The 14,042-nt window shown below is 40.6% G+C and overlaps 1 protein-coding gene across 5 annotated transcripts in view; it reads right to left on the minus strand.

Annotated features, from left to right (window-relative positions):
- Positions 1 to 14,042, minus strand: part of LOC109913227 (sorting nexin-11-like) — a 114,193-nt gene that overhangs the window by 98,973 nt on the left and 1,178 nt on the right. Inside the window, exons 1-4 of one of the 5 annotated variants that reach the window (XM_048614610.1) lie at positions 13,897 to 14,016; positions 9,965 to 10,075; positions 2,092 to 2,238; positions 42 to 96 (exon numbers count right to left, since the gene is read on the minus strand). In XM_048614610.1, coding sequence (XP_048470567.1) covers positions 42 to 65 — 24 coding nt within the window. In that variant the 5' untranslated portion in view covers positions 66 to 96; positions 2,092 to 2,238; positions 9,965 to 10,075; positions 13,897 to 14,016. Of the gene's footprint in view, positions 1 to 41; positions 97 to 2,091; positions 2,239 to 9,964; positions 10,076 to 10,114; positions 10,206 to 13,896; positions 14,018 to 14,042 lie in introns of those variants that run through there. The other 4 variants (XM_048614609.1, XM_048614611.1, XM_048614612.1 and 1 more) reach the window with 4 other exon arrangements.

A 14,042-nucleotide genomic window follows, 5' to 3' on the forward strand; every position in this document is an offset into this window, starting at 1 on the left:
AAACCTTTAAAGTGGCGAAAATTTCAGGAAGCAATTCTTACCTCCTCTTCTTGGTCTTTCATCATTTTGTTTTCAGTTGAAGAATCGGCGTAACATCTGTCAGAGCAAAACTTAAAAATTAAATTGAGATGATTTTCACATTGATGCTACAATCTTTCGGTGTACTCGATCATTTCAGAACAATGTATCATGCTTAACGAAACACAGCATTTAAAGCAAATTCAATTGAAAGGAGCCTCTCCTGAAACCATCTTTGCAAACCTCCAACTCCCATTGCAAAGTCTGACAGCATTCACCAATTTATCTCAGATATGGGATATTTTAGTCAAATAGAGAACAAGTTTAGTTAGTTAGCTCTCAGCCCAGGAAGCAGTTAAAGCAGCCTCGATTAGTTTCAACTTCCTTGGCTAAGGGAAGGGACTTTTGTGAATTCCTTTGGGGTTTCTGATCCTGAAGCTTTGAGTTGGGCAGGAGAGGATACCGACATATGGAGTACTAAGGAATGGGAAAACTCAGCAGGTCTGGCAGCATCTGTGCAGACAGAGCAGAGTTAACATGTTGGGCCCAGTGGCACTTCTTCAGAACTGGACCCAAAACATTAATTCTGCTTTCCCTCCTCAAATGCTGCCAGACCTGCTGAGCTTTTCCAGCAGTTTCTGTTTCTGATTTCCAGTATCTGCAGTTCTTTAGTTTCTTTGTTTGCTGAGAAATAGATTGGGCAGAGGTGTGACACTGCTGCATCACTTGTGTGGATAATGTCCTGCTGATATTTACCGTTTAGGCCTACATCCTTAGATTGCCTGAGCTAGACGAGACACTGATCATCTGCCAAGTCCATGGAGTCTATTTTGTAATCAAAAGTCCAGACCCCCAGATAGGAATAAAAGAAAAATAAAACAATTTTGAAAGCTTTCTTCAGTTTATAGAACAGAAGGAGGCCAGTCAGATCCTTGAATATACCCTGACATTCAATTAGAGCGTGATTGATCTGTAGCTTAACTCCATTTCCCACCACTGCTCCATATTCCTTCCTTCATCAAAACCCATTAAATGCAATATTGAAAAGCTCCAACTGATGTATCCCACCTGACACCATTGTACACGGTCTTTTAGAGGGTGTTCCAGGCTTCCAATTATTTTTGTGTGGAAAAAGTGCTTGAGTTTGCTACTAAACGTTTTATTAGGCAATTTTAATTCAAACATTAGCTGTTATTTTCTCCACCAGAAGAAATGATTTGTCTGCATCTACCCTATCAATGTTTTTAATATTGCAAATAAAAATAAATGAATTAAGGGCAGGTGTAGACCATTCAGACCCGAGCCTACTCTGCCATTCAATAAGATTTTGATCTGACCGTGGCATCTACTTCACGCTCCTGCCTAATCATTGACTCCCTTGTTAGTCAAGAGGCTATCCTGATTCTGCTTTAAAATATTCAATCACTTTGTCTCCATCACATTCTGCCAAAGACTCTCAACCCTCAGAAAAAAATTCTTCTCATCTGTCTGAGTGGAAGACCCCTTATTGTAAAACTGTATGCCCTAGTTCTAGTCTCTTCCAGAAAGATAGAAAGATCATTTCAGCATTCCCCTGTCAAGTCCTCTAAGATCTTATGTCTCAGTACGAATCCTCCATTCTTCTAAATGGATACATGCCAACCCTGTCCAATCCTTCCTCATAAAACAACCACCCCAGGCAAATGGACCCTCTCTGAACTGCTTCTAATTCAGTTATATCCTTTCTTAAATAAGGAGACCAAAATTATACACAGCATTCAGCTATGACAACCCACATCCCAAACTACTACAGCAAAACATCCCTAATTCTATATTTCTCCTCCTTGCAATACCTCAATCAGATCACCTGTCAATCTTCTGCTCAAGAGAATAAAAGCCAAGTTTATGCAACCCGTCATCATAATTTAACCCGTTAAGCCCCACTATCATTGTCGTGAAAACTCTTGCTGTTGACAAGTATAAAAATGCAAAAGTAGACATGTCAGTATCATTCATTCAACTAATAATAGTCATACTTTTGCAACACCAGTGAGTAATTGTGACTTAGGTGGAGAAGCAGCTAATATATCTCACCTGCAGGCCTCCAATTTAATGTTTAGCCAACTACTTGCTTGAAGTTGATATTGCACCGACTGGGTTACTACCCAGAGTTGCTGCAACTGAGCTCTTTCCTCACTTCCTCATCCAAGTGGCACTGACAGGCAATGGCAAGTAAAAGCCCTGCAGAGAAACAGCACAAAAGTTCAGATTTCCTCACTGAAACTTCCTCACTACAGTCTGGGTGTGGACATGCACAACAGCTTGATAAAGTATAAGCCTGCTTCCCATACATAACGGATGGCAAAGGCTTAAACACCACACTCAGAACTGACCTCTGGCCCACTATATTTTTCAATTAGGGCAACTGTAAACATGCTACAATTGGTCTCAGCACTACTGAGACTACTGCTGGGGTATGGGTGAACAAGGTAGCATCCAGGACATTATCCAGTGTACAGAGTAAATTGTACAGAGTGAGGCAGCCTTCGTTGGAATGAGACTGAGATACACTGAGTATCAGGGAATTCGGATCAAAGTGGGAATTCAATTGGAAACTCTTTTGCAAGTTTAATTATGGAGTAAAAATCAGAATCAGAACAAGAACCAATAGCCTTTAAGGAAGCTAAAACAGCTTAGTTAAACAGGTAACTATATGATAGAGGCAGTTAGAAGACTACATGGATAGCACATATAGGAGAGGTGGGCACACCACAGATTAGGAGCATATAGGCAGAGAGGGACAGGATGACTACGAGATAGTTAAAGAAAACCATATAGGTCATGCAAGAGTCCTTCAATTTTATTGAGCTTGTGGTTGGTTGGCTCGTCAAGCTGGTTCGTTTTTCCACAGACGTGTTGTTACCCTGCCGGGCAACATCAGTGCAGCCTCCAATGAAGCGCTGTTGTGTTTTCCCACCTGTCATTTAAATTCTGGTGTCCGCTGAGTTGGATTACCTCACTTCTGGTTTTCCTTCGTAATGGAGTGTACATGGGGTCGATCTCTATGTGTTTGTTGATTACTTTCTTTGTGGAGTACCAGGCTTCTAGGAATTCCCGTGCTTGTCTCTGCGTTGCTTGTCCCAGGATCTTGGTGTTGTCCTAGTCAAATTGGTGGTTCTCGTTATCCATGTGGATAGAGATGAGTGAGTAATGGTCATGTCTTTTTGTTGCCAGTTGATGTTTGTGTACCCTTGTGGTTAATTTCCTTCCTGTTTGTCCAATGTAATGTTTGTCGCAGTCTCTGCGAGGAATCTTGTATATGACACACATCTTGTATATGACATTGGTCCTGTCCATAGTGGGTAATAGGTCTTTGATCCGGGCGAGCAGTTGGCATAGGATTGATGTGGGTTTGTGTGCGACTCTGATGCCCAGTGGTCGTAGGAGTCTTGCGGTCAGTTCAGATGTGTTCCCGATGTAAGGTAGCGTGGTGAGTGTGTTGGGACGTGCTGTATCTTCCTGGTGTCAGGTGTGTGATAGGCATCTTCTGACCCAGTTTTTCGGGTATCCACTGTTCTTGAATACTTGGAAGAGGTATTCTTCTTTTTTTTGGCGTAGTAATTTAAACGGGCAACACCACACTAGAGCAGCACAGAACTATGGACACCAGAGTTTAAATGACAGGTGGGAAAACACAACAGTGCTTCATCGGAGGCTGCACTGATGATGTTACCTAATTGAAACTTACAGAATACTGAATGGTCTGGACAGAGTGGATGTTGGGAAGATGTTACCATTGGTAGGAGAGACTAGGACCCAAGGGCACAGCCTTACAGTAAAGGGAAGACCTTTTAGATCGGAGATAAGGAGAATGGGGTTGAGAAACTTATCAGCCATAATGGAATGGCAGAGCAGGCTCGATAGGCTGAATGGCCTAATTTCTACTCCCATGTCTTATGGTCATGGTGCAGCCGCACGACATCCTTCTAGGAAAGCGGGAATCAGCCAGAAATCGTGGTCCACATTGGTACCAATGGCATAGGTAGGAAGAGGGTTAGGACCCGAGTTAGGAAACAAATTAAAAAGCAGGACCTCAAGAGCAGTAATCTCAGGATTACTCCCAGTGTCACATGCTGTGAGCATAAGTACAGGGGGATTGATTGATAGAATACATGCCTGGAGAACTGCTGTAAGAGGGATAAGATCAGATTTTTGAAGAACAGGGACAGATTCTGGAGCAGGTGGGACCTGTACAAACTCTCCTGCTTTGTCCCCGTAACCTTTGATCCCCTTGACAATCAAGAACCAATCTATCTCCGTCTTAAATATACTCAGTGACCTGGCCTCCACAGCCTTCTGAGGCAGTGAGTTCCATAGATTCACCACTCTCTGGCTGAAGAAGTTTCTCCTTATCTCCTTATGTCCATAGTTCTGTGCTGCTCTAGTGTGGTGTTGCCCGTTTAACAGGACTGAGACCTATTCCTTTGCAAGGGGATATGCTACTGTGGTTAGGGTGGGTTTAAACTCACCTGTCAAAAGGCCAAAAATCTGAGCGATAACCAAAATTGGAAGAAGGTAAAGTTGGTAACAGGAAGTTGTAATATATATTAGAGTAACTAGAAAACAGGAAAAACATAGCTGAGCATTGAATATGCTTTGAAAACGAAATGATGTCAAAAAAATCAAAGTTAAGGGCACTCTATCTGAATATATATAGCATTTGCAACAAGTAGAGGATCTAAAGACACAAATAGAGATAAATGGATATGTTCTAATTGCCATTGCAGGAACATGACTGCATGGTGACCAGGACCAGGAACTGAAGAGTCAAGAATATTCAAAGTTTAGGAAAGCCAGATAAAAGGAAAAGGAGATGGTGCTACAATGATAATAATAGATAGGATCAGTACATCAGTAAAAGAGGATCTCAGATCAGAAGAACAATGTATGGAATCTGTTTGGGTCGAACAACGAAACAGCAAGGGGCATTAGACGTTAGGTGGAGCTATTTATAGGCCATCAAATTGTAGTGGTATGAGGAAATCAGGAGATGAGGGAAGCATGGAGCATGGGTAACATAGTCACAATGGGTAACTTCAATCTGCATGTCGACTGGGTAAACCAATTGAGCACTAAAGCTGTAGAAGACAAATTTATAGACAGTGTCTTAGAGATGGTTTTCTAAAGCTGTATATTGAGGACCCAACCAGAGGTCATGCTATTTTAGATCTAGTATTATGTAATGAAAAAGAGCTAACTAATTATTTTGATGTAACAGAACCTGCAGGTATGAATGACCACAATATGATAATGTAAAATTCTATGTCTGAAAGTGAAGTAATTGATTCTGAAGCAAGGGTGTATAATTTGAATAAAGGAAATTATGAAGGCACAATGCACAAATTGGCTGAGGTGATTAGGAAAATAGATTTTAGAAAGCAGAAAATTGGGAAAATTGGCAATGGATAGTTTTATAGGACATGACATACAACAACTACATATTCTTTAAGGTGCAAAAACTGAAAAAAAAATCAGTAAACCATAGGCAACAAAAGAAGTTCAGGATTGTAGAAGATTAAAAAGGTAAGGCACATAAAGTTGTCAGAAATAACAATAACTCTGAGGATTGGGAGGCACACAGAATACAAAGGAAGACTGAGAAATTGATAAGGAAATGGAAAACAGAATATGAATCTAATCTAGCAAAAAACAAAAGCAGACTGTAAACCTCTATATGTTCTTAAAAAGGAAACATTTAACTTAAACGAATATGGGTCCGTTACAGGTCAAGTGAGGAGAATTTGTACTGAGGCATAGGAAATTGGCAGAGAAGCAAAATGTTTACTTTGTGTCTGTTTTCACTGAGGAAAATTCCAGAAATCTTCCAGAACTAGAGATCCATATGGCTTGAGAGAATGAGGAGTTGAAGGAAATTTGCATTAGTAAGAAGATTGTCCTGCAAATTAATGAGGCTAAAAGATGATAAATCTCCAGGACCTGACAGTCCACATCTAGACTGCTGAAGAAGGTGACTACAGAAAGACGGTGGTTGATTCACTGGTAATCACCTTCAAAATTCTATAGATTCTGTAATGGTTCCTGTAGATTAGAAAGTAGCAAACATCATCTGACTATTTAAGAAAAGTGTGCAGGAAAAAACAGGGAATTGTGTCAGTAGTAGGGAAAATGTTGAAATCTATTACAAAGCATGGGATAAATAGACACCTGGTTGACAATGATCAACATGTATTTGTGACTAAGCAATCATGTTTGAAGAACTTATTTGGAGTTTTCTTTTGAAGACGTCACCTAAAAGAATTGATAAAGACGATTGACATGGTTCAATTAGATTTTCAGAAGGCTTTTGATAATGACCCCACAGGACACCAGTTAAAAAAAAATTAAAGCACATGGGAGGTAATGAACTGACATGGATTAATGATTGGCTAACAGACAAAAAACAAAAAATAGGAATAAATAGGTCACTCTCATGGTGGCATACTGTGACTACTGAGGTACTGCCAGTGTCAGAACTTGGGCCCCAGTTTTTCACAACATACATCAATCATTTGAAGATGGGCACCAAACGTGATATTTCTAAATTTACGAATGATACAAAGCTAAGTGGGAACTCGTGTTAGGAGAAAAATGTAAAGGGACTTCAGGAGGATTTGGACAGGCTTAGCGAACAGGCATGAACATGGCAGATGTAATACAATCTGGAAAAATGTGAGGTAATCCACACAGAGCATGCAGAATATTTTTTTAAATGGTAAGAGATTGGAAAGTGCAGATGTATAAAAGGATCTAAGTGTCCTTGTTGATAAGTCACTGAAGGCCAATGGAATGTTAGCCTTTATTGAAGAGGATTTGAATACAGGAGTAGTGAAGTTTTGCTTCAATTGTATAGGAGTTTGGTTAGACCACACCTGGAGTACCAGACGGTTTTGGTCTCCTTATCTCAGGAAAGATATTACTGCCATAGAGGGAGTGTAATAACGTTCATCAGACTAGTTCCAGGGATGGTGTAACTGCCCTACAAAGAGAGCTTGAGCAGACTGAACTTGTATTCTCCAGAGCTTCAAAGAATGAGAGGTGATCTCATTGAAACTTCCAAAATACGTAAAAGGGATAGACTGGGTAAATGCAATTAAGATGTTTGCCCTGGTTGGAGAGTCTAAAACCAGGGGACATAATTTAAAAATAAAGTCGATGTCACTTATGTTCAAGATGAGGAGAAATGTGTTGCCTCTGAGGGTTGTGAACCTTTGGAATAGTCTACCACAGAGGTCTATGGAAGCTCAGTTTTGGAGTATATTTAAGGTACAGACTGATAAATTTCTGATTACTAGTGGCATTCAGGGTTATGGTGATGGGTGGGTAAAAGGCATTGATGCGTTCAATCAGCCACGAACATATTGAAAGTTGGTACAGGTTCAACAGACTGAATGGCCCACTCCTGTTCCTACGTCCTTTATTCCTATCACAGCTGGAAAGTGCAAGTGCGTGGACACTATGGAGGTAGATGTTGACATTCTAAAATAACGAAATTGAATACAATGAATTAGTCTACACTGCCTGACAATGCCTTGATTTTAAAATTCACATCTTTGTTTGAAAATCCCGTCATGACCTCACCCCTCTTGATCTCTAGAAGCTCTTCATGTCCTGTGATCCTCTGATTCCAGGCTCTTACAGACTTTCGATTTCCTTCAACTTTCCAATACCTTCAGCTGTTTGGGCCTGAGCTCTGGAATTCCTTCAAATTTCTTTTCCTTTACACCACTTATAAACCTCTATCTTTGACCAAACTTTCAGTCACCTTTCCCAACGTTGCCTTGAGTGGCTTGCAATCATTTTTTTTAATATAACACTCCTGTGAAGCATCTTGGGATGTTTGACCTCATTAAAAAGGTGCTATATAAATGCAAGTTGTTCTCTAACTTGTTTACAGCCCATTTTACATTTACATCCAGGCAAATGATAAACAAGAAATAATTCAGCAATAGCCATTTCACATTATCATACAGTCAGAATCCAGCCCCTGGGAGGACTGGATTGGAAATCTTCCAGTTGTGAAATCTTCCAAGGCTTGTCAACACTCATAGTCCAGCTTTATACTGAATGAACACTTGGTCAAGTTACCAAAAGATGGATGATACCCATGTAATTATATCTCAGCAAGAGCCAACAACATCAGCGGAGATTGGGAGAATATTACAGATCAGCAAACAGGAAAAATACAAGCCTATGCCTTGAAATAATCTTCCTGCACAGCTACTAGGAGCAATCTAAACAGCTGAAGTGGTGGGCACAGGCAAAGTTTGTTATATTTGGAAGGACAGCCCAAACAGAGCTTTTACTGATCAGCGTCCAATGACAATTAGAGAATCCAAATATAGTGCAGTAACAAATCTATATCAACAGACACCAAGACCTGATAAGAGTTACATGTTAACTCAAATAATTGATTTAAATAGTGCTTTCCAGGGTGCAGCAAAGCACTTTACAGTCAATTCAGGACTCAGGTCCATCTGCGAGGACAGGCGAGTCCTCAGTTTGTTTCCTCAGCCAAGAAAATGGCAACTCTGACAGTGAAGCACCTCTTTAGTACTGCATTTGCATTTCTAGACTACACTTTTTACTGAACCCATGACTTTTTGACTCAGAGGTGACAGCATTACCAACTGAGCCACAGTGGGAGTGTCAGATATACAGGGATAGGGAGAGACACAGTTACCAGGTACTTCAATAAGAATGGTGAGAATGGTTTGGAAAAAAATCCAAAGTCAAGGGACAGTGGAAATGAAAATTATCCTGTTCTTTAATCTTTCACAGGTTTACTTCAAATTCTAATTGCTAAATTTACCAGTTTTACCAATCTAAAAAAGAAATAGATTGAAGGTCCACAATGTATAGTACAGGATGTCTGCAAGGGTAAAACAAGGAGAAGTAGTAGAGATATCACACATCAAACCATGCTGCATTGAATTTTAGAATGGTTACACTATAGAAGGAGGCCATTTAGCCCACTATGTCCGCTCCAGCTGTCTGCAAGAACAACTTACCACATACCACTTTCCTACCTTTACTCTATAGGCTGGTAACTCTTTTGTTCTCCTCAACATATAATTACCCAATTCTATTTTGAATTCCAGGATTGAATCTGCCTTCAGCATATTCACAGAAAGTACATTCCAGGTCCTAAACACTGACTGCATAAAACAAGGTTTATCCCCTTTTAGATCAGCACTCTGTTTCTTGATCCTTCCATGAACACAAACAGTTTTTTCCTGTCTACCCTGTCCACTCCCTTTATAATTTTGAGAATCTCCATCCAATCCCTTCAAATTGGAACAGACATATAGCCTCTCAAGTCTGCTCTACCTTCCATTCAATCTTGCTGATCTGACCTTGGACTCAAATGCACATTACTGTCTGTTAGTCATAAATCATGAAATACTGTACTAATTAGTGACACCAAGTTTGTGTGTTTTCGAAGCCTAAGGCTTGTCAGAGAGACTTTAGTCTAAGGGAGGTTCTTGGGATAAAAGTTGGCACAATTCCATGTTTGCAATTATGCAGACAATTACTGCCTTTCAAACAGCGAATCTATAGCATCAATGTTGGAAATCAGAAAGGGGGTTACACTATTAAAGCAGAGTACGGGTTTGCTAGCTGATAGGGCAAAATTAGCAAAGCAGCCTGGATTAACATTGCGCAGTTAATTCCGCAATCACATCCTCCCATTGAGCAAGCCCTGCTCAAAAGACTGTAGATTAGATATACAGCAGGACTCCGTAAATCCTTTCCTCACTCCCGGCAGCTAAACCATGTTGTAGGGATGACAGGTTAAAGATGGGGCAACAATGTAATTACATCAATTCTCAGAACTATGCTCCCAGCATAAAAACCATTCAAGCAAGATTGGTGGGTCAGACATACACAGTAACATTGATTTTCCAACCTGCACTTCCTGTGAGCATGGCTTTCAGTTGCAAGCCAGTGGGTGGGCCTCTTTTGTAGTCCAGCTCCTTCAGCAACTTCTCCCAAACAGCTCCCTTTACATTAACATTCACTATGTAAACAGGTCAAAAAAATGAAACTATTAGTTTACCATTTTCAAGATATTTTTGTTCAAACTGCGAAAACATATGGCTGTTCACATTGCATCTGCACGCTTGAGCCTGTTTTTTTCAACCGTCAGCATCACCTGATAGCTTCAGGTGCAGAAACACTGATAGTGCTGAAAGATTAACTCCTTCCTCACAGGGACCAGGCCACAGGAAAACTATTTCCGCAAACCTCTAAACTGTATAGAATACAGACAGTCATAGATTTGAGGACTATTTACCAACTAAAAACTTGCTATTTATCAGAAATGTGCCCAGTAAAGACAAAAGTAAGGCGGAAAGTCCCAGGTTTTCTGTGCAGTCTGAGATGGCTGATCTCAGGTTAAAGAAATATTTCAGAATACTTAAAAAAAATTATATTCTTACTATAAGGATAAAGTTCAGGGGGAGGATCCACCTTCCACTGTTAAGTAAGCCAATTAAGGAGAGTATCAAACATAGGGAAAAAGCATATAATTGCACAAAGGAGACTGGCAGGTCAGATGATTAGTCAGAATACAAAGAACAGCAGAGAATGATGATACAGTTAATCAGGACAAACTAAAGCATAAGAGAAAGCTAGAAATATAAAAACGGGCAGTTTCTACTGGCACCTGAAAAAAATGAAGTGAGTGTTGGTCCTCTATAGGGCAAGAATAGAGAGTTAATTATGGATAATAAAGAAATGGTCGATGTAATGAATAAATATTTTGATTCTGTCTTCACTAAAGAGGATACAAAAAAAATCCCAGTAATAACTATAAATCAGGTGGTTGAAGGAAGAGACGAACTTCGTGAAATCATAATCTTTAGGGAGAATGTATTGAGCAAAACTGGTGGAGTTGCAGGTTGATAAGTCTCCAGATCCAGGTGGATGTCATCTTAGGGACTCAAAGGAGGTGACTAATGACATAACAGATGAGTTGGTGTTAATTTTCCAAACTCCATTAAATTCTGGAAGGTTCCATTAGACTGGGGAGTAGTAAATATAACCCCACATTTGGATAAGTTCATGAGTAGGAAAGGTTTGGAGGGATATGGGCCAAGGGTTGGCAGGTGGGACTGGCTCAGTTTGGGAACATGGTCGGACCAAAGGGTCTGTTTCTGTACTGTATGACTCTAAGAAGGCGGGGGGGCATAAACAGGATACTTTGGACTAGTTATTTGACATCTGTTGTGGAAAAGTTTTAGAATTGATCATTAAAGACGTTATAACTGGGCACTAGGAAAAATTCAAGATAACTTGAAAGAGTTAGCATGGTTTTGTGAAAAGGAAATTGTATTTAATCTACTTATTGGGGTTCTTTGAAGGTGTCATATGAGTTGTGGATAAAGAGGTGTACATTGATATATTGTACTTTGATTTCCAGAAGGCATTTAACAAGGTTCCACATAAAAGGATATCATGGTGTAGGGAGTAACATATTTGCACGGATAGATGGTTGGCTAACTGGCAAAAAATGAAGAGTATGCATAAATAGATCTGTTTCAGTTTGGCAGCATGTCACAAGTAGGGACCTGCAGGGGTCTGTGCTGGACACTTCACATTTTATAATTTATATCACCGACACAGATGAAGGGATTCAAGGCACAGTGGCTAAGTTTGCAGGTAACACAAAGAAATGTAGGAGATTTTTTTTGTGAAGCTGATGTATCAAGGATGGAGATCGATACCATAGATTAGGTGAGTGGACAGAAAGTTGACAGATGGAACATAAAGTGGAATTCAGCTCCAGGAGGTGGGGGAAGCAGGATTGTTGAAAATTTTTAAAGTGGAGGTGATAGGTTCTTATTAGGCAGGGGAAATCAAAGTTATTGGGGGCAGATGACAGGGGTGAAAGAATTAAAAAGGACCTATGGAGCAACTTTTTCATACAAAGGGTGGTGTGTGTGTGGAATGAGCTGCCAGAGGAGGTGGTGGAGGCTGGTACAATTACACTTAAAACGAATCTAGTTGAGCACATGAATAGAAAGGGTTTACAGGGATATGAGCCAAATGCTGGCAAATGGGACTAGATCAGTTTAGGATATCTGATCAGCGCAGATGAATTGGATTGAAGGGTCTGTTTCCATGCTGTATAACTCTATGACTCTACATGGAATTTGGAACATAAATTGATCAGCCACAATTTAACCGAATGGCACAGCAAACTTGAAGAGTTGAATGGCCTACTTCTGCTCCAGATTCATATGTTTGTATGAATGTTAGGTGGGGCATGTATGGACAAGAGCTCATTTGTGATGTGCCTTGCCCCACCTCAACCCCAGCCTCAGCGTAATCAAACAGCTACTGTCATAATCACGCAAGGGTATTAGCACTTCAAAGGAAAACTGAATATGACTGGAGTCTAAGGCGCTGCGTTGCACCAAAATGTGAATTATTTCATATGATGGGAGGGTGGCGGTGGACAGTTACTTTTCAGACTGGAGGCCTGTGACCAGCGGTGTGCCACAAGAATTCGTGCTGGGTCCACTGCTTTTTGTCATTTTATATAAATGATTTGGATGTGAACACAGGAGGTATGGTTAGTAAGTTTGCAGATGACACCAAATTGGAGGTGGAATGGATGGCCAAGGTTATCTCAGAGTACACGGAATCTTGATCAGATGGACCAATGGGCCGAGGAGTGGTAGATGGAGTTTATTTTAGATAAATGTGAGGTGCCGCATTTTGTAAAGGCAAATTAGGGCAAGACTTATACACTTAATAGTTAGGTCCTGGGGAGTGTTGATGAACAAAGAGACCTTGGCGTGCAGGTTTGTAGTTCGTTGAAAGTGGAGTCGAAGTTAGATTGGACAGTGAAGTCTGCATTTGGTATGCTTGCCTTTATTGGTCAGTGAATTGAGTAGAGGAGTTGGGAGGGCATGTTGTGGCTGTACACAACATTGGTTAGGCCACTATTGGAAAACTGCATGCAAATCTGGTCTCCTTGCTATAGGAAGGATGTTGTGAAACTTGAAAGGGTTCAGAAAAGATTTACAAGGATGTCAGGGTCGGAGGGTCTGAGCTATAGGGGGAGGCTGAATAGGCTGGGACTATTTTCCCCTGAAGTGTCGGAGGCTGAGGGGGTGACCTTATGCAGGTTTATAAAATCATGAGGGGCATGGATTGAGTAAGTAGCCGAGGTCTTTTCCCCAGGGTGGGGAAGACCAAAACTAGAGGACACAGGTTTAAGGTGAGAGGGAAAAGATTTAAAAGGGACCTAAGGGGCAACTTTTTCACACAGAGGGTGGTGCGTGTGTGGAATGAGCTGCTAGAGGAAGTGGTGGAACTGGTATAATTTCATATTTAAAAGGCATCTGGATGTGTATATGAACAGGATGGATTTAGATGGATATGGCCAAATGGGACTAGATTTATATAAGATATCTGGTTGGCATGGTCCAGTTGGACCGGATGGTCTGTTTCTGTGCTGTACAATTCTGTGACTCTAGCTATGAGAAATGAATTATTGAAATTAGAATACTACCTTTCAACCCTGGGACTTCTGTTCAAATCAGATTTTCTCTATTGGCTGCCTTAATAATTGACTGTCACCAGGTTGAGATTGACCGTCAGCATTCATACACACAGAATCCAAAACTAGCGTTCAGTTTGGTAAAAATAAGAACATAAGAAATAGAAGTTGGCCGTTCATTTACAGTGACATCCTTAGTGATCCCCTTGCTGAAAGTAAGATCTACATTTGGCCAACAAGTAAGAGTGACATGGATTTACACCAGAAAACACCAGCAATCATCATTTCAGAAGATCTCACCCACCCCTGCCATTACAAAGTTGACTCACATTGTTTGGTTGGCTGCTTCAGCTGACCAAGCAGTCGGTACGGGTCAGATATCTGCCAATAGCATTGGATTCGAACCCCCTTCTGACCGAGCTGAATTCAGGACCCTTTCGGAACCATGGTGGAGATCAGAGTTTTGTGAATGAAA

The sequence above is a fragment of the Rhincodon typus genome, chromosome 30 (genome assembly GCF_021869965.1).
Source record: "Rhincodon typus isolate 14 chromosome 30, sRhiTyp1.1, whole genome shotgun sequence".
Classification (NCBI taxonomy): Eukaryota; Metazoa; Chordata; class Chondrichthyes; order Orectolobiformes; family Rhincodontidae; genus Rhincodon; species Rhincodon typus.